This window comes from Pteronotus mesoamericanus, unplaced genomic scaffold, assembly GCF_021234165.1.
Source record: "Pteronotus mesoamericanus isolate MK-2021 breed Mesoamerican mustached bat unplaced genomic scaffold, CSHL_Meso_final scaffold_174, whole genome shotgun sequence".
Taxonomy (NCBI): domain Eukaryota; kingdom Metazoa; phylum Chordata; class Mammalia; order Chiroptera; family Mormoopidae; genus Pteronotus; species Pteronotus mesoamericanus.
The window spans coordinates 44918999-44946158 of record NW_026555309.1 but is presented as its reverse complement, the minus strand read 5'-3'; the positions used below and the strand labels follow the sequence as shown (position 1 = coordinate 44946158).

The following is a 27160-nucleotide window of genomic DNA, read 5'->3' as shown; positions in this document are numbered from 1 at the left end:
GGAGGCTCCGTGAGGACTGAAATGTGCCCTTGGTCCCAGTCCCCGTGGGCAGGCGCAGCCCCGGCAGCCCTGAGCTCTCCTGCGGGCAGTGCCTCTGCTGGCCTGTGCAGCCTGCGCACCTCCCCGGCGTCGCAGCCTCCTCTCCCGTGCACTTGGTAGCAAAATGCCTGCCTCGCGGGGCACGAGGACCCGCTAGCTGGCCCGCACCGAGCGCCAGGGCTGTGCTGGGCGTGTAGTAAACACTCCGCGGCCACCCCCTCCCCGCAGAGCTGTTTCTAGTGTGACTGCTTTCCCTCCGACCGCACAGCCCCTCTCAGCTGTCGCTATCCCGCTCCCCGCCGGGGCTGTGCTGTAGCTGAGTTCGAGAGAGAAGCATTATTGTAGCATCCAAAATTATATTTCTGAGTGGCCCACAAAGATGCTCTTAATAGAAGATGGAGCACTACACACAGCAACTAGGGAACGCCCCCCACAGCTCAGCGTGGCTCCTGGTGCTCCCCGGACCCCGCCGCGCCTGAACCCCGCCCCACGAGCCCCCGCCACTGCCGCCCGCCTCCCGGGCGCCCTCCTCTGCTTGTGCTCTCCAGTCTTGTTTTCCTGGTCGTGGTCGTTCCAGTCTGTCCTCCGTTCTGGTGGTGGTGGGCTGTGCTGGTGGGAAAACCGGCCAAAGGATTGGATTCGCCCCCGCCCCCAGCTGGGGAGCATGTCCGCTCAGGCGCCGAGACTGGCTGCTTCGCTCCGGTTCCGCTCGCCCCCCCCTGCCGCCAGCCCTCGCGTGGGTCGAGGGCTCATATTCCACCCTCCAGAGGCTGGGGCTGTCCCCTGTTACAGTGCACGACGTGGTACCTGTCGTTCCCACTTCCGGGGGCCTGGGCAGCAGATTCCGTAGTCTGGCGATTTTTAACCGGTGTGCCCAAGAATTTCAGAGAACGTGCTGATTGTTTTAGTCGGGGGCACTGACGCTTCCTTCCGGGATTGTCAAATGAAAACATGGCAACAGCAGCACAACAGTAGCTGGCTGGTGGGAATGAATCAGACTTATGGCTCTGTTTTTGTCAGATCAGCAGAACACACAGTGTATTTTTTGGTGTGCCACAGAATTTCAGCAACCAGTTTATGTGTGCCATGAAATGGGAAAGGTTGAAACCTCTGCTTTATTCTATAAAAAAGCTGTAGCGTGGCTTTTTAAAAGTTTTTCTGAGTTGGAAGATTACAGGTTTTTGTGCTGAGGTTTCAAGGTCTGTGCCCCAGAAGGAGGCAAATTTCAGATAAAATTTTTGGCCTTTTTTGCACTGTGGCCAGTTTCCATTGATTCCCTAGCGTTGGTTCCCATTTTACAGCCAGAAAACCGAGGCCCGCAGGGCTGTGTGGCTTGCCAGAAGTCCCCTGCTGCAGCAGGCAGGGCGGCTGCGGGAAGGCCAAGCATTCAAGGAGGACTCCCACTACTCCCCAGACCCGTAGACAGAACCTCCTAGAAAGACCTCCTGTGTCTTCTGTCTGTCCCTTGGACCAGCCCTGGCCATGGCTGGATTAGGGCCGCCCTCACCCGCCAGGGCCTCGTGGGGCAGAGGAGGAGCTGCCCTGGCCGCGGGGGTGCAGGGCAGCCGGCAGTGGCCGTCCCCACACCGCCCTGCGCCTGACTGCAGTGCTGCGGCGCCCTGGCCTGAGCGGCGCCTGCAGTGCTACTGTGGGCGTAAAATGGCATTGGCACTTCCAAGGCGGAACGTCCCCTGGGAGGCAGCGTGGCTGTGCCGTGTGCTAGTGATGGGCACGTTCCCCAGGGAAGAGCAGCAGAGCTGTGTCCCCAGGCCATGGTGGTAGGTGGCGTTAAAATCCCTCTGGGCCCCTGGCTCTAACTGGCAGGGGATGACCGGGTCTGAGGGCCAGTCTCCGGCCCTGCGTGCCGTGCTCACTGCAGGCTCCGCCCGACCTGGTTCTGGGCGACGCGCCGAACAGGGCAGCCGTTCCGCTTTGCAGACGGCTGTGTGACTCTCACCGGCTCCTCATGGCGGGCGCTGTGGGCGCGGCAGTGATCGCACAGGCGGTGCCTGCATTGCCCGCGGTGCCGCGAGAGTTGAGGGGGGAGAGAACTCGGGCAAGCCGAGTGGCTCTGACCGCTGGGTCGGGTGTTTGCAGGCAGGTTTCACACAGAGACACCGGCCAAAACTCCGTTGACCTGGGGCCTGCTGTTGGGTGGGGCTTTGGGGTGACGGAGTTGCTGATCGTGGTGTATAAACTAAGTATCAAGAGTTGACCCTGCGACTCATTAACTCACGTACTGTCTCCTGAGGGTCCGTGATCTGCTGGAACCGTGCCAGCTGCTGTTGGGGATGCAGAAGTGAAAGTGACAGGAAGTGTTTTCTTGGAGTTTACAGTCATGTAAGGAATCTAAGGCGTGCGTGAGTTGCTGTGATAACAACAATAGCGGTTTTTGTTGAATGCTTGCAAGGGGTTACAATACATACTTCATATGCAATAACTAATTTACTCTTCCAGATAATTCTGCAGTTTGTGTGTTGTGGTTGTTCCCACTTTAGGGATGAGGAACTTAAAGCTCAAAGAGGTTAAGTCACTTAGCTAAGGCCGTTTAGCCAGGCGGGGGAGCGGCTGGGAACCAGGCCCCTGGCTGGTCTGTTCCCCTGGCCCCAGCCCCGGCCCCCTGCCTGTCTTCCTGGATACAGGCCGCACTCAGGGTGCTGGTCTCAGGGTGATAAGGTGTGGGGGGCGTCACAGAAGAGGATGGGTGTGACCTGTGGGGAAAACGCTGGGCAGAAGGGGTGCTGGAGCCCGGGACAGGACAGATGCGGTCCCGAGCCGGGCCCCGGGCCCCGGGCCCTGGTCCCTGCGAGGCTGCCCTTCTCTCGGTGCACCGTCCTCTGGGTCCCCCCGAAGCTCCTGGCACTCAGCCCCGCATTTCCTTGGGGGACACCAGGGCCAGTGTTCCCCACCTGTGAACAGGTCAGAGGCCCTGCGCGCGCACTCAACCTCTTGGTCAACACTTCGGGGTCCACAGGCATCTCGGGGAGGTCCGTGTCGGCGGCATCTCTCGGCTCGCCGTTTCTCCGCAGCAGGCGCGACCGCGCCTCATGGGGCTTCCGCCGGCAGTGGCGATGGACATGGAGCCGGAAGGAGAGGCTGCAGGCTCTTTCCAGTCACCCTTTCTTTTTGAACAACTCTCCTACGTTAAAAACCCCAACCACGCGTTTCCTCACGCCCTCTGTTCTCACCTTCCAGATGGGATCAGTGTGAGCGGCTTCCCGCTGTGCAGTCCCTTCCGACAGGTCGTTCGGCCGCGCGTGGAGAGCAAACCCGCGAATCCGCCTGAGGGCAGCAAGCCCGGGGACCCGAGCCACGTGAAGGTGAGTCGGTCCCCTGCGTGCCGCCAGCCACGTGGCTTGACGCTCGTGGTTCCTGCCGGCCTTTTTGGGGGCAGCTTGGGCGTTGTGCAGAAGGGAAACGGACGCACGTTTGATGGCCGAGTCCCGTGTGTGGGCGGCCGGCACCGTGCTTTGGGGAGCAGCCCGTCCGAGGCCCGAGGGGCCACATATCAGGAGGGAGGCGTGTCCCGGTGTCGCTGCCTCTTTTTCCCATGAAGTCTCGGGAGTGTGTGGGTCAGTCGAGGTGTGCGCTGATGGGAGTGGAATATTTTCTTCCTCTTTCTTCATTTGAAAAACGTATTTATTAGATTATTATCCTCTGTTGAGATGTTTGTCCCATAAACTTTCCCTACTCCTTCGACAACTCCTTCCATTCACTGGTTTATAAACGCTCGGGAAGCCAGAGGATGCGCAGCATCAGGTGGGTATCGGTGCGAAGCGGAGGTGCCGGGGCTTCCGGGTGAGCGGAGGCGGTTGTGTCCGCAGAGCTCCAGGGTGTCTGAACCTGAGCTGTGGGCCTCGGTCATCGGCGGGGAAGGCTCTGCCGTCTGAGCTGCCTGGGGACCCTGCAGAGGAAGGGGACTGAGGCCGGAGCAGCTGGCAGCAGGGGCAGGCAGCGCCTTATGCTGTTGGGCCAGGCATTTGGGGCGCTGCTCACGGCCGTGGTGCCCGCCCTGCGGGGCAGTGGCTGGTGAGGCCAGCCTGCGGGCCGGGGCCAAGCCGGCGCTGAGCCCCTGGTTTGCAGGAGTTGGGGCTGCGCGGCAGGGGGACAGGGACGCTGTCGGAGGTGTGGTCATGGCCGGAAGGAACAAGCTGCTGTTGATGGGCAGAGGTCACACTGAAGTTACAAGGAGCTGGGTTTTAGGGGCGAGTCTTCTCCGTTTGGGGCCCTGCAGTGATGAGGTGGGTGGAGCAGCGGGGCGCTCTCCACCCCGGGAGTGTTCACCCTCAACTTGGCCCCCGCGGAAGGTCTTGTGTTGGCCCAGGGGACGCGCATATGGGAGACCCCTCCACCAGAAGGCAGAGGCGTGCCTAAGGGCGCCAGCACGGTGCTGCGCGGCGGCCGACGCCGGGGGCGGGGGTCTGTGGCAGGGAGCAAGGGTGGATGAGCTGGAGGAGCGACATCCGCACAGTGCCCTTGGGTGTCAGGCCACCTGCAGTGCCGAGAACCGCCCGCCGTGTTGCTGCGCGTTCCCGGTCACCCCTGCGCCTCAGCCCCCCCGGCGGCCTGCTCCCCCGGGCCAGCTCCTCGGCCCCGGGCCAGGCTTCACAGTCCGGCACGTCTTCACTCCTGCTCGGCTGGGCCGTGGTGGCTGCGGGGTGAATTTCTTCCACTGGGAGCTGCATGGTGAACTCTTAAACAGATGGTTATAAATGTGTGTCGACACAGGTGAATGTTTGTAAATGTATTTAAGCGTGGCCCCCGCTGGCTGAGTACGTCCTGGGTGTTGGGCGCTTGTACATAAATTGCTGTTCCAAGTCTTCATGACAGCTTTCTCAGTAGGTGGACTTCTCCCCCTGTGTGAGGGCGCCCAGGCTCCGGGAGGGGACGCGATGCGACCTGAGTCCCTCCGTTCCTGTCCCTTGCACGGTGACACCTCTCTCCCCCACTGCTGTCCTGTGTTTTGCTTGTGCACAGAGTCCCAGAGCCCCTTGCTCTCTCCGTCCTGCGTTCGAGGCCTTTGGTTTGTCCCGCTGGCGGGGCAGGTCCTCGGGTCTCTCTGTCCCAGTGTCTGGCTGTGCCGTCAGCCACACCGACACTCGTGCCGCTCTCCTCACGGCCCTGGGTCCCTCCTGACGCGTGACTTACCGAGACGCCTGGAGGGAGAGGCGCCGACATTTACGGAGTGTGCCCTGCTGGCCGGGGCTGTGCTCAGTGCCTTGTGTCACTGGCACGGCTTCCCCTTTTCTGCAAATGTCTCGCCAGGGGAGCGGGGCAAGGGAATGCAGGGTGGAATCGGGTTCCTCCTAAGCTCGCACTGGGAAGGGGTCCCGTAGCCAGGCCCCGAGCAGGGCGTGGCTGGGGAGGGACGCCCTGCCCCGAAGGCCCGAAGGCACGAGGCGGGGGCGGCTCAGCTCTGTCTGCGCGGGGCCTGTTGTTGGTTGGGGGGGGCGGTGCACAGCTGAAGGGCCGCCCCTGTCTCCCGGCGCGGGACCTGTCCGCTGCGGGGTTCTCTGAGGAGCGGTGCGGAGCTGCGTGGGCGGGGGCTCGCCGTCCTGCGGTGGGGCCCTGTCCAGCTTGGTACCTAGCCCTTCTCCCCCAAACAGGAACGATGCGTTTTAGTGGGAAATGTGCTCGGTCAGGAGGGGCATTGCCACGGACCCGAGCGACGCGGTGAGGCAGCTCTGGGGAGGCCCCTTAGGGCTGGGAGGGGTGCGCGTTTCCTCCGGGTTCCCAGGGAGGCGCCCTCCCTGCCCGGCCGGCACTGGGCTCCTCTGTCCGCGGTCAAGGACGGCTCTTCCGCACACCACGGGGAGGCTCCTGGGACTGGACACAGGGGCCGCGTGGAGTGGACGCGTGTTAGAAATGGCCCTCCTGGGAGCCAGGCTCCGCAGCGCGGCCGCCCCGCCCCTCAGCTCCCCCTCGGGACACGGGAGTGAGGGTGCTTTCTTCACGGGCGTGTTGGGCTTCCTCAGAGAAAGGCGCAGGCGATCTGAATAGCCCCATAGCCAGTGAGAGAATAGAAATTTTTTCTTAAAACCTTCCCATAGCGAAAATTCCCAGCCCGGATGTTTTCACTTACGGCTTTTATGAAGCACTTAGGAGAAGAGTAATATGAATTTTGTGTAAACTCTTCTTTCTGGAACCCTGCAAGAGCGAGCACTTGGAATCATCCTGCGAGGCCGTGCTGCGCTGCTCCGGAGGGCGGGGAGCTTACGAAGATACCGGGCGCGCCACAGCCCTTTGTCACGTCCTGGTCAGCGGTGGCACGTCCTGGTCAGCGGTGGCACGTCCTGGTCAGCGGTGCGTCGAATAGTGACCAGCGGGGTTTACCTGTGGAGTGACCGCAAGGGCGGTTTTGACATTAGAAACACAACAAACGTAATTCTCGTGTCCGTGGACTGGAAAGGGAAACTAGGTGTCTCAGTAACTGATGCAGAACAAGCACCGGCGGCGAGCAGCCTGTGCCCAGGAGAGCCTGCACGGCGTAGGAACGGGGGGGACCCCGTGGGCCCGCAGCCCCCGGCAGCCCCCACTGCCCCCAGCGGTGCGGCGCCGACAGCTCCCCCGGGGGCAGCCACGCCGGGCTCTGCACCTGTGCCGGCGTCCCTGCCTGGGCCCCCCGGCACGCGCCCCGGTCCTCGGGCCAAGCTCCAATGCCCCCCCGTCTGCCAGGGCTTCACAGGAGGCCCGGGCAGCGCCAGGCACGCCTCCCTGCACCCCCAGCCCGCTCTGCACTCCCACCGCCACGGTCTCTCTGGCCTCTGTCTCGTGTTGCCGTCACTTCCTCGCGGCTGCGGCCGGCCCTGCTGAGCCTGCAGTGAATGTCCGGGCCCCGGCGCTCCCGGTGCTCCTGGTAGCCAGTGAAGCAGCCCCCGTCCACGGGGCTCTCTGAGCCTGGCGTGCCGCTCGTCGCCGGTGAGGCACAGCTGGGCAGGAAAGTGAGAGCCCCACTTGGAGTGAAGTCGAACGTGAGCATTGCCCGGGTGATGCCTTAGCTCATGCTAAATACTTGGTGCTACTTTAGACTTCACGCTGAGGGACTGTGGGATGCTCCTGAGGTTCTCGTGTGCGTTCACACTTCAGCAATTGCATTTACAAATGGAGTGACTGGAAGAACCTGTTAAGAAAAGAGCAAATGTAATCAAGTTTAAAAAAGCTGTTATGCAAAAAATGGCCTAATCCTTTAACTGTGTCACACGTGAAAAATGTTTCCATAGGCCCTTTGGGGTCTGGGCAGCAGAATTAAGGCCCCCCTTGGCTGGAGGAGTGGTGAAATGCATCGGGAGTAACGTGTTCGGCCGCTTGCTCGCTGCTTGTTCACACGCAGGACAGCGAGCGGCTGTATGTGCCCAGGCCGGGGCGGTGGGGGCCCGCGGGCGACAGGCTCAGCGCTTCTCGCGGCCTCTCCCGCTTGCTGCGCCCAGGGCTGCGGCTTTCTGTTATTCAAGTGGAAATTATTGAGCAGCTCAGAAAGATCGAACAGCATGCCCAAGGTCAAGCGGTTACTAAGTAGAAGTTAAAATTCAAACCCAGATATGTCTAAATCCAAAGCTAGTGCTATTTATAAGTTTCCAAACTTATTATGGGGTACAAAACATTCTGTATTGATTTAAGCTGTATTTATAGAGCAGCGAGTGTAAGCTCTCTCGCCTACCTGACCCTCAGTTTTCAATCTGTAAAATGCAGATAATAGGACTTCTTCTGGGGCTATAATAAGGAGGAAAGTGTCTGCTATTAGCCCTGGTAGATAAGAAAAGCTTAGAAAATGGCAAATCCACTTCAGTTCCAAATGATTTCTAATCTGTCCCAGTAATAGTTACAGAGACGGGGAAGTTCTTTCTACAAACTTTAAGCATAAAAACTTCAACAGAATCCTTTAATCTGTTTAGCAGTTTCAAAATTTCATAAGGAACCCAGCAGTAAGAAGAGGAGTTTGCTGCGTGGGGAGTTCTTGAGCCGGTGCTAAGGGGAGAGGTCGCGGGAATGTCCCTGAGGTCCCGTGACCCTTTCAGGGCTTCCGCCTTTCGTGGTGGTCTTTGTCCCCCGGGCCCTGTGACGCTGCCTTCCCTGCGTCCATTCAGCTAATACGGGGTTGGCCAAACAGTCCGGCTAGTTTTTTCCATAAAATAAAAGACACATTTTTTCATTTTCAGGAATAACTTTATTGATTTGGGTATTTTGAATATGTTGCTTACTTCCCACGGTTGGCGTCTAGTGGGTGGAGGCCAGGGGCGCTGCTGGATCTCTTCCAATGCATAAGACAGCCCCACAGCAAAGAATTATTTGGCCCAAACGTCAATAGTAGCAAGAAACTTCTCAAACCACTTTTGACACATTTGACCAGTCATAGGACCTTCTCTATACATCTTTGTTTGCATTTCAGTTGTATTTTTACCTTTCTTGAAATAATAAGGCATAACATGCTGAAAATGTTGCCTATTGTCTTCGATCTTCAATATTAAGATGGCTGCACAAAAATCTGCCAATTTTTGATTTTTTTTTAAAAAAGTGCATGCTGATATGACAGCTGTCACAATACAATCTAACAAAATTGTTTAGAATGAAGTTCAAGACAACTAAACACTATTAGAACCATCGTACAGGAAAAACCAAACTTTTTGGCCAACCCCAAACCTAGTAACTAACCATTCCACGCCCAGTTCTGGGTGGTAGGGGTGTAGTGGGGGCAGGGGGAGCCCCAGAGCTCACCTCGGGCGGAGAGACAAACAGTAGCACGATGTCAGATTGTGAGGGGCACTGGTGGCAAAGCAGGAGGGGACAGGATGGGACGGCTCGCTGCTGGTGGAGCCGTCAGCCAGCAGGGAAAACCGGCGTGTCTGTGGGGATGGGGGTGGTGCTGAAGCCAGGGCATGGCTGCCAAGTGCGGACTTGCTGCCTCTTCTCCTTTCCCCGGGACATTCCAGTGCCGGGTGCGGGGGCTGGGAATGGGAGGTGCGCCGCAAGGGTCACGGGGGCGAACCAGACGGGAAAGGAGGGGTTTCCAAGGGACGGTGGAGCGGTCCTCCCATCACACGCAGCGTCTGGGCTCACCGATGCCCCAGCGTGAGCCTCCGCGGGCCCTCTCGTGGGAGCTCAGCAAGCCAGAGCTCTGGCCCGTCCCGGGGGCTTCTGCTTCCGTAGGCCTGGCCGTGTGGGGGCCTGGGAGTGCGCATCGCTCACACGTTCCCACGTGGGGCCGCCGCCGCCGGCGTGGTGACCGCTGCCTTCAGGTGGAAGCGTCTTCCGTTTGTCCTGCGTTTCTCACCATTAGTGGGACTGGTCGGCGAGCGTCCTCGCGGAGGCTGGCACATGGTGATGTTCTAGCTCTGCTTGAGGTCCCTGAGTGCCTGGGAGGGAGTTTTCCTAAACATTTGCGATACAACCCTAGTGTAAATATCCAACTGAAGTCAAAGTGGGCATTACAATGCTTGTTTTAGGGAAAGACCAGAAGTGCCCGTCTAGGAGCTGTGTAGCCTGCCGGCCCCGCCCCTGTCCAGGCATTTGCACAGGTCACAATGAGTGGCCACACAGCTCAGGGCTCTCGGGGGCCTGATGCCGTCACTAAAGTTCACCTGTAGGGCCTGGGCTCCCAGGCTCCGCCTCTGTGCTGGGCAGGGCTTGTGAGCCGCCGGCACCAGCTCTGCCGCTGCATTGAGAGCGCATGGCGTGGGGACTGAGGACAGCGGGGAGGGCGCGGGGCGGCAGAGGGGTGCTTGCACTGTGTCCTTGCCCGCAGGAGAACCGAGGCAGCACGTACGCTAGCATCGAGTGAGGAAGTGGGAAGCCCCGCCTGTGAAAACATGGGGTCCAGGAGGCGGCCCCAAAATGTGCTATCATACACAATTAGGTGGTCTCACTGGCCCCTCGAAAATCCCAAGCAGTTTGAAGATCGACCACATTAAACAAAAGAATTCTGCCTGTTTCCCAACCTGGAAGTATTTCCACTATTGAAACAGGTGAAACAGCCTGGGAGGGAACCTCAGCTCCACAAGGCGCGGTCGCAGCGGACCCGTCGCTTCATCTCGTCTGCGGGGAATCAAGCCATCCTCGGCATGCGCAGGGGGTTCTTCAGGGGGAGCAGATGCAGACCCCAGGATAGGAAGCGGCCTGCGTCCCCGTTCCTGCTGTGGCTGGCACCTTCCTGTGTTGCCTCGTCCTCCCTCCATGGAGCTGTCGGCGGTTGACTGGCCACCAGGCACCAAACCGCACACAGGCAGATGGTGCTGTTTCCCTTCCTGTGCGTGCGGGGTGCCAGCACACGCCGGACGCCCCATGAGTCGCCGCTAGACTAGAAGAATCGCAGAGGCCTACTCACAGAGAATGGAGAAAAGGCGCTCGAAGCCGGGGACCAGGCTCAGCAAAAGCCGGAAGTGACCTTCCGTGACACACTTGGGGCAGTTCGCTGCATTGGGGCAGTAACAGGCGAGGTAGGAGAAGAGGGGACCGCTGCGAGGATGGCAGGCGGTCAAGTGGGCGTGGAGCCGCCGGCGGGCTGTGAGGTGCCCCCCACCGGAAATTGCTGGCTTTGTCAACCCAGGGTGAATATCCTGGCTCTTCTTCCTTGCCCTGCCCAGGAGGTCAGGAGCCGGAGAGTTCTCTGACGTCCATCTCGAGGAAACACGAGATGTCCTGTGACCAGAAGATCATTTTACAAATGACAGCCCCTGAAGAAAATGTTAAGAAAAGGAAGCAAGAAGATGCAAGACTGCATGCATAGGGAGTTATCAGATGCCGTAGGAAAGGCTTTGCCCAACTTGAAAAGCTGCTGTGTAACTGGAAGATAATTATTTCACCTTTCTCAACCTTCTATTCCAATTCTGCTGACAGTTTTTTGAAAACCAGGAACGGATATTAGATTTTTCTCAAATGCTTCCTGTGGGTCATTTGAGATGATCATGTGTGTGTGTGTTTTTTTTTTTTTTTAGTTTGTTACTGTTGGGACTCTCACGGATGGGCTGCCGAGTGTGAAGCCGACCTTGCGTTCTTGGGACAGACCCCGCTGGGCCGCGCCGCGCCGTAGCTTTCCTTTTAGCCTCCACGTTAAGCACTCCTGATCAGGCCTGACAGCAGATGCGGCAGATCGGGGCACTGAGGCAGGCTGCAGGGAAGGAGACAGGGAGGGTCCGCGTGAGACAGCAGATGTGGGGGTGCGGGGAAGGTGGCCACGTTCGTGTCAGTTGTGGCCCAAGGGAGTCCGTGACTCCCTGCTGGAGGTGGAGGATGCAGGAAGACAGGGAGCGGGAGCCAGGTGCTCAGGGACGCTGTCCCGACCTTCCAGAGACGCTGTCTGGATGGGCCTTCCTGCCGTCGACGGTGCTTTCTGGCCGGGCCTCCTCTTGCTCACCTGCGTTCTCATCGGTCTGTTCAGGGAGGTTCCCTGTCATTTTTTTAAAAGTAGTTCAGGGGGTACATGCGTGGGTAAAATGTCTGATTTCCCAGGTGGCCACGGAGTGGCCATCTTCTGAGATTTCTGCTTACATTTGAGTTCTTAGTCTTAGGGCTGCCTCTGGGTCAGAGCACTTATGCCACATGAACGAGATTCCTGCAACACCCTCTTCGTAAACGATGCTTCTAGGGATGAGTGTTTTTGATCGTTCTAACTGCTGTGGTTTTAAGTTCGTTTTCTTGCAGTTGTTTTACAACTTGCTTTGTGCAATTAGTGCTATTCAATTTTACGTTTCAGTAAATTTTTATTCTACTGTGTGTAGCTACTATTTACACCCCACATCTGACCCCCAAATTCTATTTTAACTAATTAGTCCAAACCAGTGCGTAGTCAGGACCGCTCATCGCATTGGCTTCGTGTGTCACTTAGGGCAGCTTTAATCCAGCACCGTCGGGTTTTTTCCCCACACCGTTCAGAGCCCCCAACGGGGGCATCTGACAGCACGGCCGACCCCTCCAGGCTGCAGAGCTAATGCACTGGTATCCGCCGTGCTGACAGCTAGCTCACAGGTGACAGCAGAGTGGGACCCTGGACTGCACCGTGGCAATGGTAAGGACACGGGCGCCGCAGCAAGCGCGCCGGCCCTGGCGTGTCCAAACACCCCACCGAGCCGGGGAGGGGCGTCCCCCGGGGCTGTGTGTACCGTCTGCCTCCGGGGGGCCCTTCGCTGCTCAGGCTGTGGTCGCTCATTGGTTGAGCGGCTAAGAACGAGCCCGGTCAGGCCTGTGCTCGATGCCTCACGTGAAATGGACTCTTGATGTCTTTCCAACAACCTGTAACCAGGCGAGGGCTCCATTTGGAATGGGGAAACTGAGGCTTACAGCAGGCACTTTGTAAGGGTGAGTGCAGCTGATGCACAGCGTCCTCGTGGCCCAGACCCAGACTAGTGCGAGTCTGGAGTCTTTCCCCAGTGCTGGAACCTTCCATGGCTCCCAGGGAGGCCTCCCTGCTCCACCACAGCTCCGATGCGGCTGTGTTACGTTCCCTGCCTGCACTCCGCCCCTCCCGCCGACAGAGCCTGCCGTAGACGCGGCCGTGCCTGTGCCCGCCTGGCTGGCGTCCTCGGGGCAGCACCTGCCGCCGCCCCGCCCGCCATCGCGCCTCCCTGAGCCAGCTGCTCCCCGGCTGCCAGCCTTTTCCTCCCTCCCCCTCAGTGAGCTCTTGGGTGGGAGTCGAATGTGATGTGCAAAAATGTCACCAGCATCAAAATGACTCAGCGGAAGAATGACTGTATCGAGACCTGCCATCTGACAGGGCGTGAGTGGCCACAAGGTGCGACGAGCGAGATCAGGGCTGCTCTGGGGGACCGGGGCGCCGGCAGCGCGCGCAGCGGGCCCTGAATGGGGCGGCGGCCTCCGGGAGGTTTCCCGGGGGCGCACCGCAGAAGTTGTCAAATACCATCACCTGCGTGTTAAGAAAAAGGAACCAGCCGAGGCATCCTTGGGAGCATCCAGGAGCAGTTTGGTTTTACGGTGAAGCAGCATGTCGCTGGGAAGCAGGAGGCAGGAACTGTCCCTCCAGAAACTGAATTGAGAGGAGACTCAGGGCCCTTGTATTAAAGCAAACAATTCCAAAGGTAAAGATGCGGAGGCTGTATAAGTAAGTGGAAAGGATTCCCATTGTAAACATTCCATTGCGGCCTCCCACCTCCACGCTTCAGTTCAGGGGAAGCGGGTGCGCTCAGCGGGCTGGGGCCTGCCTGCGGGTCCCTGCCCGCCCCCAGCCCCCCCGCGCCGGGCTTGCTCGAGGGGCGAGCGCTCGTCCGGGCAGCCCCAGCCTCCCGGGGTGCAAGCGCTCCTGCGCCCTGCCCGTGAAGGTCAGGGGGCTCTGGCGGTGGCGTCCTGGCAGCGCGAGGCTGCTGGGGCGCAGAGAGGACACTCATTTCCGTGTCATCCTTTTTAAAGGTACCTTTTATATTTTGGAATAGTTTTAAATTTATAGACAAGCGGCAGAGACGAGAGAGAGTGCCTGTCACTCCCATCTTGAGTCAGCCCGCGTGTTTGCGCAGAGTGAGACGGAGCGACGTGGGGCCTTGCTGCTTGGGTGTCACTACTTTATCCGCCCACCCTCGCCCGTCTCCGGATCCAGGCAGGAAGGCCGGTGAAACGCGGCCTGCGGGTCCCCTCAGGCGCCCTTGTTTGTGCCATTTCTCAGGCCTGCCTTGATTTTCACAGCCGTGACCGTCTTGAGGAGCACTGGTCAGGTATTTTGCAGACTGTCCCTCGATTTGGGGCTTTCTGACCTTGTTATGGCGAGGCAGGCAGAGTTGATGTGCCCTTGTCGTCACATGGGATCTCTGAGGGTCACCTGGCCCCGGGCGGTGTCGGCCAGAATCGAGTCTCCGCCCTCAGTTCCCGGGAAGCAAGTCAGCAAGCGCAGCCCACGCTCCACGGGTGGGTGGTCGGAGGAGGGCGAGTGGGCACGTAGCCTGCCTTCCGTGGGGGTGTGTGGACTTACTCGGGGCGGGGGAGGGATTATTCGGGGTTCTTCTGCCAGGAGGGTTTGCTCTGGCGTGACAGTGCTTCCGGGCCCCTCATGGCGGAGCCAGGGAGGGGTGTGTGGACTAGTCCACGTGCCCGCCCACCTGCGCTTAGGTGGCTACCCACCCGTGTATCTCGCCTTCGATTTACGGTGAACAGGAGCTCTCACTGATGCCCGCCTGCATCTGGGCCCGCGGGGCGAGCCCTAACGTTTCTCTCTGTGCGCCCGTCCCTGCCTCCCCAGTAGTGGGACACCTGGCGCCCCCGCCCACCCAGTCACTACTCGGCCCCCCCACCCCCAACAGTGCACAGGCGATGCAGCTTCAGAGGTGGTGACCCGCTGCACGTGTGAGGACCGGCAGTACCAACCAGGGACTGGGGGCTGGGCCGCCTCTGTCTGCAGCCCCATGGTCCCTAGTCAGACCGTTGTCTTCCGGAGCCACGGCCTCGGCTCTCTGAATACTGACTTTTGTATGCGTCAGAAGGTGCGCATGTGTGTAATCCAGGTGTGTGTGTTGGGGATGTATTCCTAAAAGATTTTTAAGCCCACAGGGGAGGGTAATAAAATTAAGGTCTGTGATGCAGAGAGAAGGCCAAAACAGTGACCTTTGGCTCTTGGAAGAATTCATTTGTATGGCTTTGCTTTATTTATTGATTGACTTGAACATTTAGTGGGAGCAGCGCTGTACGGGTAACAGCAAGGCTGCTGGGGGTGGACTAGCCCTGGATTCCTGTTCCCACACCGTCACCTGCTAACTGCGCAACATCAGGCAGGTGACATCTCCCGTCTGAGTGATTCTCGGTGGTGCCACAGGGTCAGACCGTGGGGTGGGGGGTGCTGTGATTCCCCTGAGGAGGGAGGGAGGTGTGGGCTTCCGCTGAGTCCTGAAGACGAGCCGGCCTCAGACTCGGCCCCTCCCCGCCTCAGTGCGCAGGCACGCCAAGCACGCCTACTGTTCTCTTGTTCCTTCAACATCACCTGGATGCACGAGCAGGTGCAGCCCAGCTCGTCCCATGTGCGCTGGAAGCTTCAGGGGAAGACCCATCTGGAGCCCCGGACCACCTGCTCTGTCTGGTCTTTAACCCATGCTGCCTCCCCTGGACCAGGTCCTGATTTTTTCTCCTTTGTTCTGTGTTCTTTTGTTTTATGTTCTGTGCTCCTGAAGATATGTAGCTATTTTAAAAAGAACCATGAAACTCATTAAATGAAATCTCCCTAAGGGTTGGATTGTGGCCGAAAAGTCGTTCTGTATCGGGTAAGGAAGAGGAAATTAAGGCCTGCATCACTCTTGTTTTACCCAGAGAGCCCTTGGTTCCAGAGGGGTTGAGCCCGAGGTCTGTGTGGGGTCGAGGAGGAGGCCTGCCCTGGGCTGGGACCCAGGCCCTGCTGCCCGGTCCCTTTGAGCTCGGGGCGCACGGTGCCTCCCGCCCTGGGCCTCCTGTCTCCGTCTGCACTGTGGGAGGCTCATGCTTGCCCCGCTTTCTTCCCGACCTCTCTGGTAGCCCCAGGGTCAGAAGGAGGCATGAAAACTGGGACTCAACTCTGTGGCTCCAGGGGAGCCCCGGAGGCAGGACTGGACCCCACGGTTCCCTTTTGCAAAATGATGACGCGTCGTATCCTCTGCGTCTTGGGAACCAGCTCAGTCTCGGCACTGGGTGGAGGGCTTTGTGTCCGGGCTGGGTCATTCTCCGCGGCCCCGACTGGTGAGTGGTACGATCCTCACTTACTGCAATGCCTTGTCCGCAGCCATGCAGGTGGGAGGTGGCTTGGCCCCTGACCTCTCCATGCACGCTCTGCCTCTCTGCCCGGCCTCAGACCTGTCCGCTGGGCACGCCAGCGGCAGTCACAACTATCAAACAGGCATTTTTTTCTGAAAGGCAAGCGAGTCCTCCTGCTTATGGAGCTTGCTGGGAAAGTGTCGTTTTCTTGTTCTTTCTACCTCAAATCCGAACTTCTCAAACTTGCCAGTGATCTGGAAAACAAACAGTCTCTCCTAGATGTTTTTAAGCTCAACTTTGCAGATTTGGAGCCAAGATTTATATTCACCTGACTCAGGTAGACTTAGCAATTCTCCGACATGAAGCTGCTCCCAATTCTGAAGGTAGGTCACTCCATTTGGGTTAATTTTCTGTTTGTCGTGATTTTTAAGCTGAGATGTGCAAGAATCTATGCCTTAGCTCTAAGTGTGTAATTTAAATTTATTCCTGTAGGTGAACAACCATAATTTCCATTAGAAAGTCACCTTGGAACACATTTGCACATTTTAGATTGTTGAGCCAGGGATTTAAGTACTGTTTGTTTAGAAACCTTCCTGCAAGCCACTCAGAAGTGAGGCACGTGCGCAGGTGCTGGACCTGTCCTTCCCCATGGAATCCTGGTTTACCTCTGCTCTGGATTTAAACAGCCGCTCCTTGGAAGTTTGGGAAAAACACCTAATAAATCGTGGCTGCTAGTTGTTGTTATCAGTGGAAACGGTTCTGCGCAGCCGCCAGGGTGAGAGGCACCCCGTGGAACACGGGGCACGTTATTTCAGGTGCTTCAGAGTGAACCAGGGGAGTAGGTTTTGCCGATGCTGGAAGCCGAGTTCCGTGTGGAGTTGCTTTAACTTCCGGAGCCCCTGCCGAGGCGCGACAGCGTGCCCGGCCCGCGTGGCCTGGGCCTGCCCGGCGCGCTCGTTCAAGGCGCCTGCGCACACGGCCGCCTCGGAAGTGCACGCCGCTGGCTCAGCCTTCTGACCAGTTCCCAGGTGGTAACGTTTTTAAAGGAGAGAAGGGTTAGGTGCCAGGCCACCTCCGTGATTTGGTTCATCCCTGTGACAGTCCCGAGCGGTGGACGCCTGCCTCCCTGCAGGGAGACTGAGGCCTAGGAAATAATTTCTCAGTGTCATGTAGGTAGGGTGGGAGATTCCCACCCGTGGGTCCGCCCCCCCAACCCCATGCTCTCCTGCTGCCCTGCAGCACGAGGACCTCTGCCATGTGGAGGGCCGTGGCTGTGTCACAGCGGAAGCGGGCACAGGAAAGAATGCTACCTCAGCGGTGGTCTGGGTCCCGTGCAGGGCCACCCTGTCTGTCGCTCGTGGGCAGCTCCCGAGCTCCCGTGAGACGAGCGTCCTGTTGGTAAGGTGCGGCTACTGTGGGCCTCAGAGGTCGCGCGACAGCGTCTGGCACGCAGTAGGCCCTCACCACAGTCAGCCTGCCTCCTCTCCTAGGGGCCAACGCCATAGCGAGTGCCTCTGAGCCTGGGGGTTGGGGACCGAGAAGGCAACGGGAGCTGGGACCTCCCCCTGTTCTTCACTGTCAGGCCTCCTAGGAGACCGCTGATCCTGCCTATGTGAGGACAGGGACCTCAGGGCGCGCGACTCTGGCGCTGGCCTGGACTGTGGTCCCGTCACTGGAGCAGCGCCCCCACCCCGTGCGGCACTGGCCGGCCTCCCGCTCGGCTGCGGGAGACGGCTGTAGGGCCCGAAGGCCGGTCTGGCCCTCTGAGGACCTGCGCCTGCCCAGCGCCTGCCCAGCGGGTCTCTTCCTTTGGGAGCGCCTGGCAACAGGCCTGGGGGAGGCCCTGAATTGGCTGAGAATTTTTTTTTTTGGATAACTGCTTCTCTCATAGGAAATTTCTAGAGTGAGATGGGAGGAAAGAAATAACAGGTAAGAGGCAGCAGTTTCTCCTTCTGTCAAGCGTTTTGCGTCTCTCCCCTCCCACGATGCCGCTGTCCTCGAGGACGGAGGCCTGGACTCGGGGTCTTCTGTCCTCAGCACCCGGGTCGTCCCCACACAGGGTGCCTGGTGGTGTGGCCGCACCCTGTGGCTGCATCTCACGGATCCCGCATCAGAGGCTCACACGTTGCTCTCTGCGCCGGGACCCAGCCCAGGGCCTCAGGCGCGCAGGCTCTGGGGCCCCCGCTGGCCCCTGCCGCTCCAGGTCCCCTGCCCCTGAGACGCTCTGCCAGTGTTGGCAGGGGAGCGTTGTGAGGGGCGGTGAGGCCCCCGCTCCTCCATTATGCGCCCTGGCTCCAGCGGCTCCGTTTGTACCCCACTGTTCACGAGTCCTGCAGTTGGTAACTTGTTACAGATTTAACAGGACGGAGCTGTAAGTGTTGGTGGTCACCATGACCCTCAATGACGTGTGAGGAAAGTTTTTGAGAATTTCCCTCCAGAGAAATCCATCTTCAGCAGCTGCCCAGGCAATTTTCCATGTGCGCAGTAAAAGTTCAGTCCCATTTCCAGGGAATGGGTGAATAAATGGCTAATGTCCCAGCATTTAGTCATATTATTCTTTCACAAGGGTGTTTTCCCTCAGCTTTATCTCCCCTGTGTATACTGCCGCTTAGCTATTTCTGTCTACCAGTAGGGATGGAGTGTTATCTGTCTCTAATATTTATGCATAAAAACGGTAAGATGGAGGACGTTTTGATTGTGTTGCCAGAGGCCCCGGAAGGCCCCAGGTGTGATCTTTCCCTCCCCACCTGAGGTCTCCAGCGGGCTGGGCAGGGAGAAGGTCCAGGTGGGGCTCAGAGCACCACAGCTTTGCCCTCAGATGTGGGAGGCCTGGGACGCGGAGCGCAGCTGTGGACCCCGGCTGGGTCGCTCTGCCTGCGCCCCTCCCACCCCCCACCTGCCCCCCCGCCCCGGCTCTCGGTCTCACAGCTCTCCCTCTGGCCGGGGAGGCAGCGGGGACAGTGCCAGGCCTTCAGGGTTGGTCCTGGTCCATTCCCCCGCCCCCAAGTGTTGTTCCTGGGGCACCCACAAACCCAGGACGGGGGGAGCCTGTGGCGCGGAGCTCCCCACCAGCGCTACTGTCCGGCCCGTGTCTCGCTCGCCCAGCAGACCAGCAGGCTGTGCTTGGGGCGGGGGGAGGCCGTGCACGCGCTCGCCTGCCCACGTCGTGTGTGGTGCCTGTCAGGGCCCCGCGCCCCCGTGAGGGGTGCAGCGTGAGTGCCCACGTGCGGCCCCCGGCCCTGCCCCTCCACGGCGGTCTCCCCCGATGGCCGTCTGCACGCCGACCCGCTCTGCAGCTGGGCTCTTCGCGCTGTGGACGGCAGAAGCCCAGCTCTCCGCGGAGGGCTCACGAAGGGCTGGCTGTCGGCTCATCGAATGGGCAGGGAGGGGAGCGGCGGTGTTCAGAGGCGGACTTCCGCGCTCAGCCTCTCCTGGGCCCCGGATGCCGGGGTCGCCCTCAGCCTCAGGTGGCAGGAGTGCGGCTGGCCGCTGCAGGCCTGCGTCCCTTGGGCTGACGGTCAGGGGAAGGACCGCGCACTTCTCTTCTGGGCCAGAAACCCCAGGCCCGCCCCATTACCCAGCCCTCCGCCAGGCCTGCGCCTGCAGCCCACCCCGGGCTGGGCGGGCCGCTCCCCCCAGCAGCGGCAGCCCGGGGGCTGGGCGGCTCTGCGGGGGAGCTGGGGTGTTGTCAGGAGAGGAGCGGGTGGGCTGCGGGGGCCGTGGTCCCCCTGGTCCTCTGCAGAGCTCCCTTCAGCCTCCTTGTCCAGGGACCAGCGTGTGGCATGGGTGCAGATGTATGGATTTGTTCCTCTCCTGTCTAGCCACGAAGCCCCTTCCCTCTGCTGCTGAAATCCTCTTTAAAATACCCGTTGGGGTGACATTCACCCTTCACCCAGGTGTCAGTGCAGTCTTGTGTCCCCTGAGACCTAGCTGTGAGCTTTATCCTTGCACTCACTGTGACGTTTCTATTGGCATTAACTCGGCATTCGCGTTCCCCGGACCTGATGATGAGTTCTGAGTTACTCAGAGACGAGGAGCTATGGCTTAGACTGGGGGGGCCCCATGCCGTGGCAAGGGCATCCAGCTGACCATGGCGCCCGGCCTCAGCTGACCAGCGCCTGCACGGTGTGTGCGGCGCCGGGGGCGGGGCCGGAGCAGACCGGCCCGGGCAGCAGTGTCCGCGTCTGGGAGGCCAGCTGCAGGGAGTACTGGCAGCTCCCGCTGGGGAGAGGGTGTGGGGCGGCCTGCGCGGCATGTCCCGCCCTGTCCAGGGCTTCGTAAGTGGTAGTGGCCATTCTTGGGGCAGGTGGGGAGGCTGCAGATGTGCCCTCTGGTTGGCTGAGCTCCAGGGGCTGGGTCCAGGGCCAGCCTGCCTCCCTCTGCACCGCAGCTGGCAGCACACGGCCCGGGGAGAGTCGTGTCGCGCTCGTGCCCGTGGGCCCTCCACGCCACGCGCTGTCATGGCCGCGCCAGCCACTTTGCTATGTGGGGTCCTCGCCGCCTTCGCCGGGATTGGAGCCCTGAGGCCCAGCCCCGGGCGCTGGTGCGGATGTCCACTCGCGTCTGCGTGAGGCCCCGTGCTGGGCTGGGACTGGGGCCCCGGGGTGCCCAGGCTTGGGGGCAGAGCGACCAGGGGGAAGGGCTGTGCGGCCTGCGTTGCAGTTACTGCGCTCGAAGGTTTGGGCTGGCGGGTGGTCGTTTTTAGTCTGGAAGTGGGCCCTGTGCCTAGAGCCCTGCGGCGGCTGGTGGTCCGAGTCCAGGGCTCAGGAACACATCGGAGCCGGAGATGGAGACCTGGCTGTGAGCAGCAGGCCGGGGAGGAGGAGCCCGATGTGGGGGGGCTTCTCGGGACTCCTGTGGGACCAGAGGTGGGTGTGGCCCCAGGAGGGAACTGGGATGAGACTCTGGGAAGAGGAGGAAGGGCCACGTCACAGAGACCAAGGCACTGTTGGCTGTCCATAGGCGGTGCAACAATTAATAGTGGGTCGGCCCAGCAGGAAGAATGAGCGACGCCCCAACTCGGGCCGCAGGGGAGTTGTGGCGACCCTGTGACCCCCTGGGGGGCGGGCTCCGTGGTGCGTGTGGGCGGGCTGGGGCGGGCTGCGGGGGGCGGGCTGCGGGGCGCGGGGCGCGGGGGCGGGGGCGGGCTGTGGGAGTTATGAGGAAGAGCCAGAGACAGGCGGTGGCCCTTGTGCGTCGCGTCCCTGCTGCCTGCTGCCTGCGGCCCGCGGCCCGGGCCTGTGGGAGCCACCGGTAGGGGTCCCTCTTCACCTCTCGCGGGCTGTGGTGGAAGACCTCACTTACCCTCCTCAGCTCTGCGTGTCTTGTTTTCATTAAAGATCTCAGCCAGCAGCTCTCTTATCATTGGAGAGAATTTTATTAGGTGAGATTGTTTCAGTTTCTCAAAAGTTTCTCTTCCCATTTGTTAATTAACCCTTTTCTTAATATAAATTCCAAGTCAACTCTCTTTTTGTAATTCTCCGTGGGGCCTGGGCGCGTAAGGCTTTTGCATCGACCTGTCATGTTTCTTGAGATCTGCACTGGGGATTATGCTCTGAGTCTGCTCTCCCCCCACCTCCCTCCTCTCCCGCTTGCCCTCCTTCTCTTCCTCTTGATTTTTCCCTTTAAGATATGATTTACTGAAGCAAAGGCGGTGGTAGCAAAGGGAAAGTCTGATGTATTCTGTAAGGACAGGCAGGTGGCTGTGGCTTCAGGACTCCCGAAGGCGCGCGAGGGGTCGCTTTGCATTGAGGACCTGCATGCAGGTGGCTTCTCAAACCCCGCTCCCCCTGCTCCCCCCACTCCCCTCGCTCCCCCTGCCCTCCCCTCGCTCCCCCTGCCCTCCCCACCGCCGCCCCCCCCCACCCCCATGTCTTGCCGAGGCTGCTCACTTGCCGCTTTTTCATTCACATGTTGACTCATTCAACACAGAGGAGGAGGCAGACCGGGTTTGATTGACCTTCTTGGTAAATGGCAAGAACATCCAGAAAACCTGACCCAGTCTCTGCTCAGTGTCTGGTGGCCACTCTCCTTCTTTACTGAACACAGCTGAGTCTGGTACTCGGGGCTGAGGCCTGGGCCTGGGCGGCATTAGTCCATCTCTTTAAGGAGCTCAGCCTAAGGTAGAGCCTAGGAAGGCCACTGTGAGCCTGGTGTGCGGGAGGGAGACTGTCTGCTGAGGGTCCTGTGGGTCCACAGCTCTGCCGGGACCTGGCCGCGCAGGCCCCAGCCCACCTTCCGTACCTGCCGCATGGTATAAAATGTGCCATTTCAATCACTTCTCAGCGCAGCTCAGTGGCATTAAGGGCATTCACGTTGTGGTGCGGCCGCCCCTGCCGTCGCCTCACAGAGGTTCATGCTTCTGTGTCTGCCCACCCCCCATATTACTTATGTGGGGTGGTGGCCAGGCAGGCTGAGTTAATTGATTCCTCCTTACTCATTTGGTGCACCTTTGTGGAGCACCTGCTACGCAGCAGGCGCCGGGCCCAGGGCTGGGGCTGCAGATCAGGTATGGCGGGTGCTGTCGCCTTGGGGCTCAGACCCTGCTGGGGAGCACGGCGGTGCCAAGCCGGTCTGGGCCCAGCTGGGAGTGCGGGGCACAGCCTCCCGCCGCGAGGGAGCAGCCTGCGAAAAGGCATGGAGGGCTGACGCGGCAGGGGCTTGGGGGGAGCCGCCGCGCTACGTGGAAAGGGGGCGGGGTGGGGGCCGGTTGCGGCGGCTGCTGCTGCGCCTCCGCCGGGGTTTCCTGAGGCAGCACATGCGACATCCCCCCACCCTCTGTTCCCCTTGGACTCTGGGCTTGCGGCGCCTCATGGCTTGTGCCCCCGGAGCTGCAGGCTATGAGCTCGGGGCAGTGCACTGGGCCACACTGAGGGGCTGCGGTCGCAGTGCAAGTCTGGCGAGGGCTGGGGTGGGGCTCCACTGTCCGGTGAAGGAAGACAGAAAGTGGCCCAGAACGGCACCTTCCAGGGGCGACACCCCGGGACTCCGCGCTGCCGGAGCCCTTGGGCTTGGCCTGGGGAGGGCTGCTGTATGCCGGGAATTGGGCCTCTGTTGGCGCCCCTGAGTGGCGTGGCTGCTCCAGGCTTCCTCGTAGCCCTCACGCCCCTTCCTCCTCTGCACTCCTGGCCTGGCCTTGCCCCGGTTAGATATCCTGGAGCCTCTGCCGTGCCCACCTGCCGTAGTTGGAGGAGCTGGAGGGGACCCCGACACTGAGCGTGCTGGCCACATCATCGCGGGCAGCCTGCCGCCTGTGTCTGAGCCCGCTGCTGCCTCGTTGAAAGTGGGGTGAGGTTTACTGGGAGCCGTGCCACATGGAGGCCACCTGGGCGAGGTGCCTGCAGGTGGAGCCACCCTCTGTCCCACCACCGGGCGGGGTGGGGGAAGGGCTGAACCCACGGGCCTCTGAGGGAGGCTCACTAGTCAGTGAGCTCCGGGGCGCGGCAGGGACTGCCACAGCATCCTCGGCTGTGCCACCACACGTGACTGGCTCGGCCCTCGGCACACTGGACGCGTCTTGGGGAGCACAGTGTGCGCCCCAGCTGTGTTTGCAGGACCAGAGTGGCTTCTGCCTGTGCTCCCGCGCTCAGGGCAGTCCGGCCCACTGCTCCTGTGCCTGCTCACTGACTGGGGAGTTTCTGTGGCTCCCGCGGAGCTGGGTAGAGGCTGGCGTGGAGGCTGGACAGCAGCTCCCCACGGTGCAGTTCCCTGGGCCCACCACATGGGGCTGCCCTTCCTCAGGGAGATGAGAGTTGGGAATCGCTGGGCTTGTTTTTTAGCTCCTCTGTTACACTCTGACCCATGGCTTTCTTCGGATTTGCAGAGCGAGAGCCTGGCCTCCTTCCTTCCTTTAGGAGGACAGTTTGGGTGATATTCAGCAGAAATCCTGGCATTATTTAAAGTGCAGGCTCCCCTTTTTCCTCCATGATAGTCTTTCCCTGTGGAGGAACCCCAGTGCGGGGAGGAGCCCACCTCTGCGGGGAGAGCCCCCAATCCGTGGAGTTGGGAACACTGGGGCAAAGAGCCCCGGTTTGGGACAATGTCCCCCGCCAATAGTTGTTGAGGGTCTGCTCTGTGCACGGCACTGTTCAGCCAAGAGAGGTAAAGAGCCCCCCCCCTAGGGGGTCTGCGTCCCAGCAGAGGTGACAGCGACTGGTGGCGAGTCGAGGTGGGCATGTGTGTGTGAAGAGGCTGCAGCGGGCTGGTGGGCGATGAGTGTTTGGGGGAGAAGGCCAAGGGGGGCCAGGAAGGGAGCCTGCCCCCCTCCCCGGGCGCCTGTCCTCTGTCACCCGCCAGGATTAGGGCTGGCCCGGGGCAGGGACCCTGGCTTGTTCCCTGCTGCAGCTTCAGCCTGGGCTGTAGCAGGTGCCCTTTCATTGTCCCCAGGTTAGTTAAACACATAGGTGAATCTGGGGGAGCTCACTTGACTGTCTTGGGGGCCAGTCTGTTGAGCTGTAAGGTCGCACGGAATCAGTCCTGGCCTACACATTCGGGGGAAGAGGCGGTGCGACCGCGGCGCCCGGCGCGCAGGAACGTCGCAGCTGTTAATTCCTTTCTCCTGCGGACAGCTTGCCCATGTTTTGACAGTGAAAATGCATTAGTCTTATAGAAAAAGAAAGTGCCTCTTTTTTTAAAAATAAAAATTACTGAATTTTATGAAAAAGGAAATTTATGATCCAGTGCAGAATTGGCACCCGAAAGTTCAACTTGACAAGAACTAGATCCTTCTCTGAACGGATTCCTTAGCCCCGAATGGGACGACAGCCCCCTTGACTTGTCACGTGGACTCTTGTTCTGCTTGACTCTCCCCAGAGCAGAGCACTCACTTGTCATCCTTGATGGCGGGGGGCTGGTCCCCGCTCCCACCCCAATACAGGGACGGCTTTGGCACGGGAAGGCAGTGCTTTTCTGTTACTGCTGCTGCACAGTGGTTATGGACATGTTATTTGGACCTGCTTTTTTGAGGCTCTTTTCTTCTTATATGAACATTTTTATAATTTCCCACATTTTTCTGTTCTCACAGTGTTCTCAGACGCGCCTTTGTGCTGGGGGCCTTGTGACAGGCCCCGCGTTTTGTCAGGTGCTGTCCCCTCCTCCTTGCAGCTGCCACGTGAGGAAAAGCTGCCCTTCCTGGGCGCTCTGGGTCGGTGCCGCGTCCCTGGCCGCGGTGGAAGCCGGGCCGGGCGGGGCCGGGCCGGGCCTCTCCGCGCCTCTCTGCGCCTCTCTGCGCCTCTCTGCGGGTCTGCTCTCATTTTGCAGAATGGCGCTGGGCTGCCAGTGCCGACGCGGGTTGTTTCCAAGCCTCTTTCGGGAATCACGTGTGTGCTGCTTGTGCGTGGAAGAAAGAAAATTGTAATTAAAAAGTAATTGCGTGGCGTTTTGGCTTGTTGTGACGAGAACAGGAGGCTAGCGCAGTGCTTTGCATCTGTCTCTTGTTGAGCCTCACAGTCGCCCTGGGAGGCAGGTGCTGTGTCATTATTTGCATTTTCAGAGGCAGAAATTAAAGCTTTCATATGTGAATGGTGGCACGGGCCTGGCGTTGCTCACGGGGTCCGAGGTGGATGGTGCGCTCAGGTCTCCTTGCTCCCAGGTCGGCGCTGCCAGGTGTCTGCGTGCATGTGCCGTTTTGGCCGAGGAGCTCCATCGCTGCAGGAGACAGGTGTCGGGCGGTACTCTGTGCCTCCTTGTGCCTGGCCCTGTGGTAGGGAGTTCTCCCAGGCCATCCCTTCCATTTAACGAGGGGTGGGCGGAGGCTGAGAGAGAGGGGGGGCATGTCCCACCTCACACAGCCGTAGGACCAGACCTGGGCTCCCAACTCCAGGTCCCAGAGCTCTGACTCACTCCCAGTGGTCCTGGTGAGGGCACAGCCCGCTGCGGTGACCAAACAAGGCCTGCCCTTAAACGTCACTTGCCAAGTGCTGGCTCTTGGGTAAGTTATTCTAAAGGTTTGCAAGTGCCTCTAGAAGAGTGAGGTGAAGCCGTTTTGGGCTGTGCTTATTAAAACATAGCCCTTTCCCACTTGGGCACTGCTGATCAATTTGGCCACTGTTGCAAAAACCAAAGTATACATGCAGTTGGTTTAGCTAGCTTGTGTTTTGGGGCATTGATTGTTAGTTGGTGGGGATCACATGTCAATAGACCCAAAGAAATTTATTCTTTGCCCAAAGGGTCACTTATTAAAACAAGTGGGACTGCACTCTCACTGGGTGCAGGTGGTTCCAGGCCTGTGGGGGAAGAACCCGTGTGGTCGCCTGCAGCCCCCAAGGGTGCTGTGGGCGTCTGCACCCGCTTCCCTTGCTCCTAGCATTCCTGCAGGAGGTATTCAACAAGTGTTTACTCAGTTGAAAAAGAATTGAGTCCGTTCCCTTCCAAATGCAGTGGTCCTTGCACAGCACGGGCGCGGCAGCCATGGGGTCTCGGCCCTGTCTGTCCACCGACCGGCCTGGATTCTTCCTTGAATTTGCATCCACAGCTTCCGCTCCCTGGTGCCGCACACGGCTTCCGGGTCCTCACTATGCTTACGCCCAAGTCCCTAACACCGAGGAGAGGGGGCCTCTTCAAAGCCTTTCTGTCCTTGAGCTATGCAGTCCTGTTTTGGGACACCTGGCCCTCCTGGGGTTGTGATGACCAAGGACAACTTTGTCCTTTTAAAACGTAGCAGCCGAAATCCACCCATGCGAGGAGTGACCCTTTCAGCCAGGTGGTGCTCATTGCGTGTCTGCTCAGTGCCGGGGGTTGGAATGAGGAAGCTTCCGATCTGCAGGGAGCTCGCAGTCCAGTAGGGGGAGTAAGGCCAACACCGTGCTCCAGGACACCGCCCAGGTGCAGGCTCAGTTCTGACGAGCAGCCCTGGGGCCCGAGAGGGAGGAGCAGCCGTGTCTGCGTGTCTGCGTGTCTGCGTGTCTGCGTGTCTGCGGGAGAGGCGCGGTGGGCCGAGACGCCACGTGCGTTTGCTGACTTAACAAATGCTGAGTCCGTCTCTGTGCACGATGGCGTGCTGCCTTCCCTCGTGGGCCCAGAGTCTGTAGACAGGTACACAGATTCCAACGAGGGCCTCGTTTCAAACTGAGACACAAACTACAAAGGAGGAGTGGGATTCTGTGAGGCCACTTGCAGGCCCAGACAAGGGCCTCAGACCTGCGTGTCGCGAGGACGTGCTGAGACCCAGAGTGAGCCAGGCAAAGGGAGGCGGGCGAGTTCGGGGCTGACGGAGGCTTCGGCCGGGAAGCCTGGGGAGAGCTCGGGGGAGTGCGCCCATGCGTGAGACTTGGCAGGCACCGCCAGGGTAACAGGGGTCTTTGCAGGTTCACAGGTGGCGGAGGGACCGGGGCGTGAGGTGACAGGACCTGCCCCCTCTCCAGTGTGGAGTGGAGTCTGGAGGGAAGCCAGTGTGGGAGAGGGTCGACCAGGAGGCCGCTGCACTGGACCAGAAGCCACGAGGCCAGCTTCCAGGGAGGCGATGGCGTGGGCGGAC

General features: G+C 60.0%; 1 protein-coding gene across 6 annotated transcripts in view; it reads left to right on the top strand.

Moving 5' to 3' along the window:
* The window catches only part of TRAPPC9 (trafficking protein particle complex subunit 9), a 258056-nt gene that overhangs the window by 88013 nt on the left and 142883 nt on the right, over nt 1-27160 (top strand). For all 6 annotated transcript variants that reach the window (XM_054590526.1, XM_054590529.1, XM_054590528.1 and 3 more), the window contains one exon: nt 3235-3359. In XM_054590526.1, coding sequence (XP_054446501.1) covers nt 3235-3359 — 125 coding nt within the window. The remainder of the gene's footprint in view (nt 1-3234; nt 3360-27160) is intronic.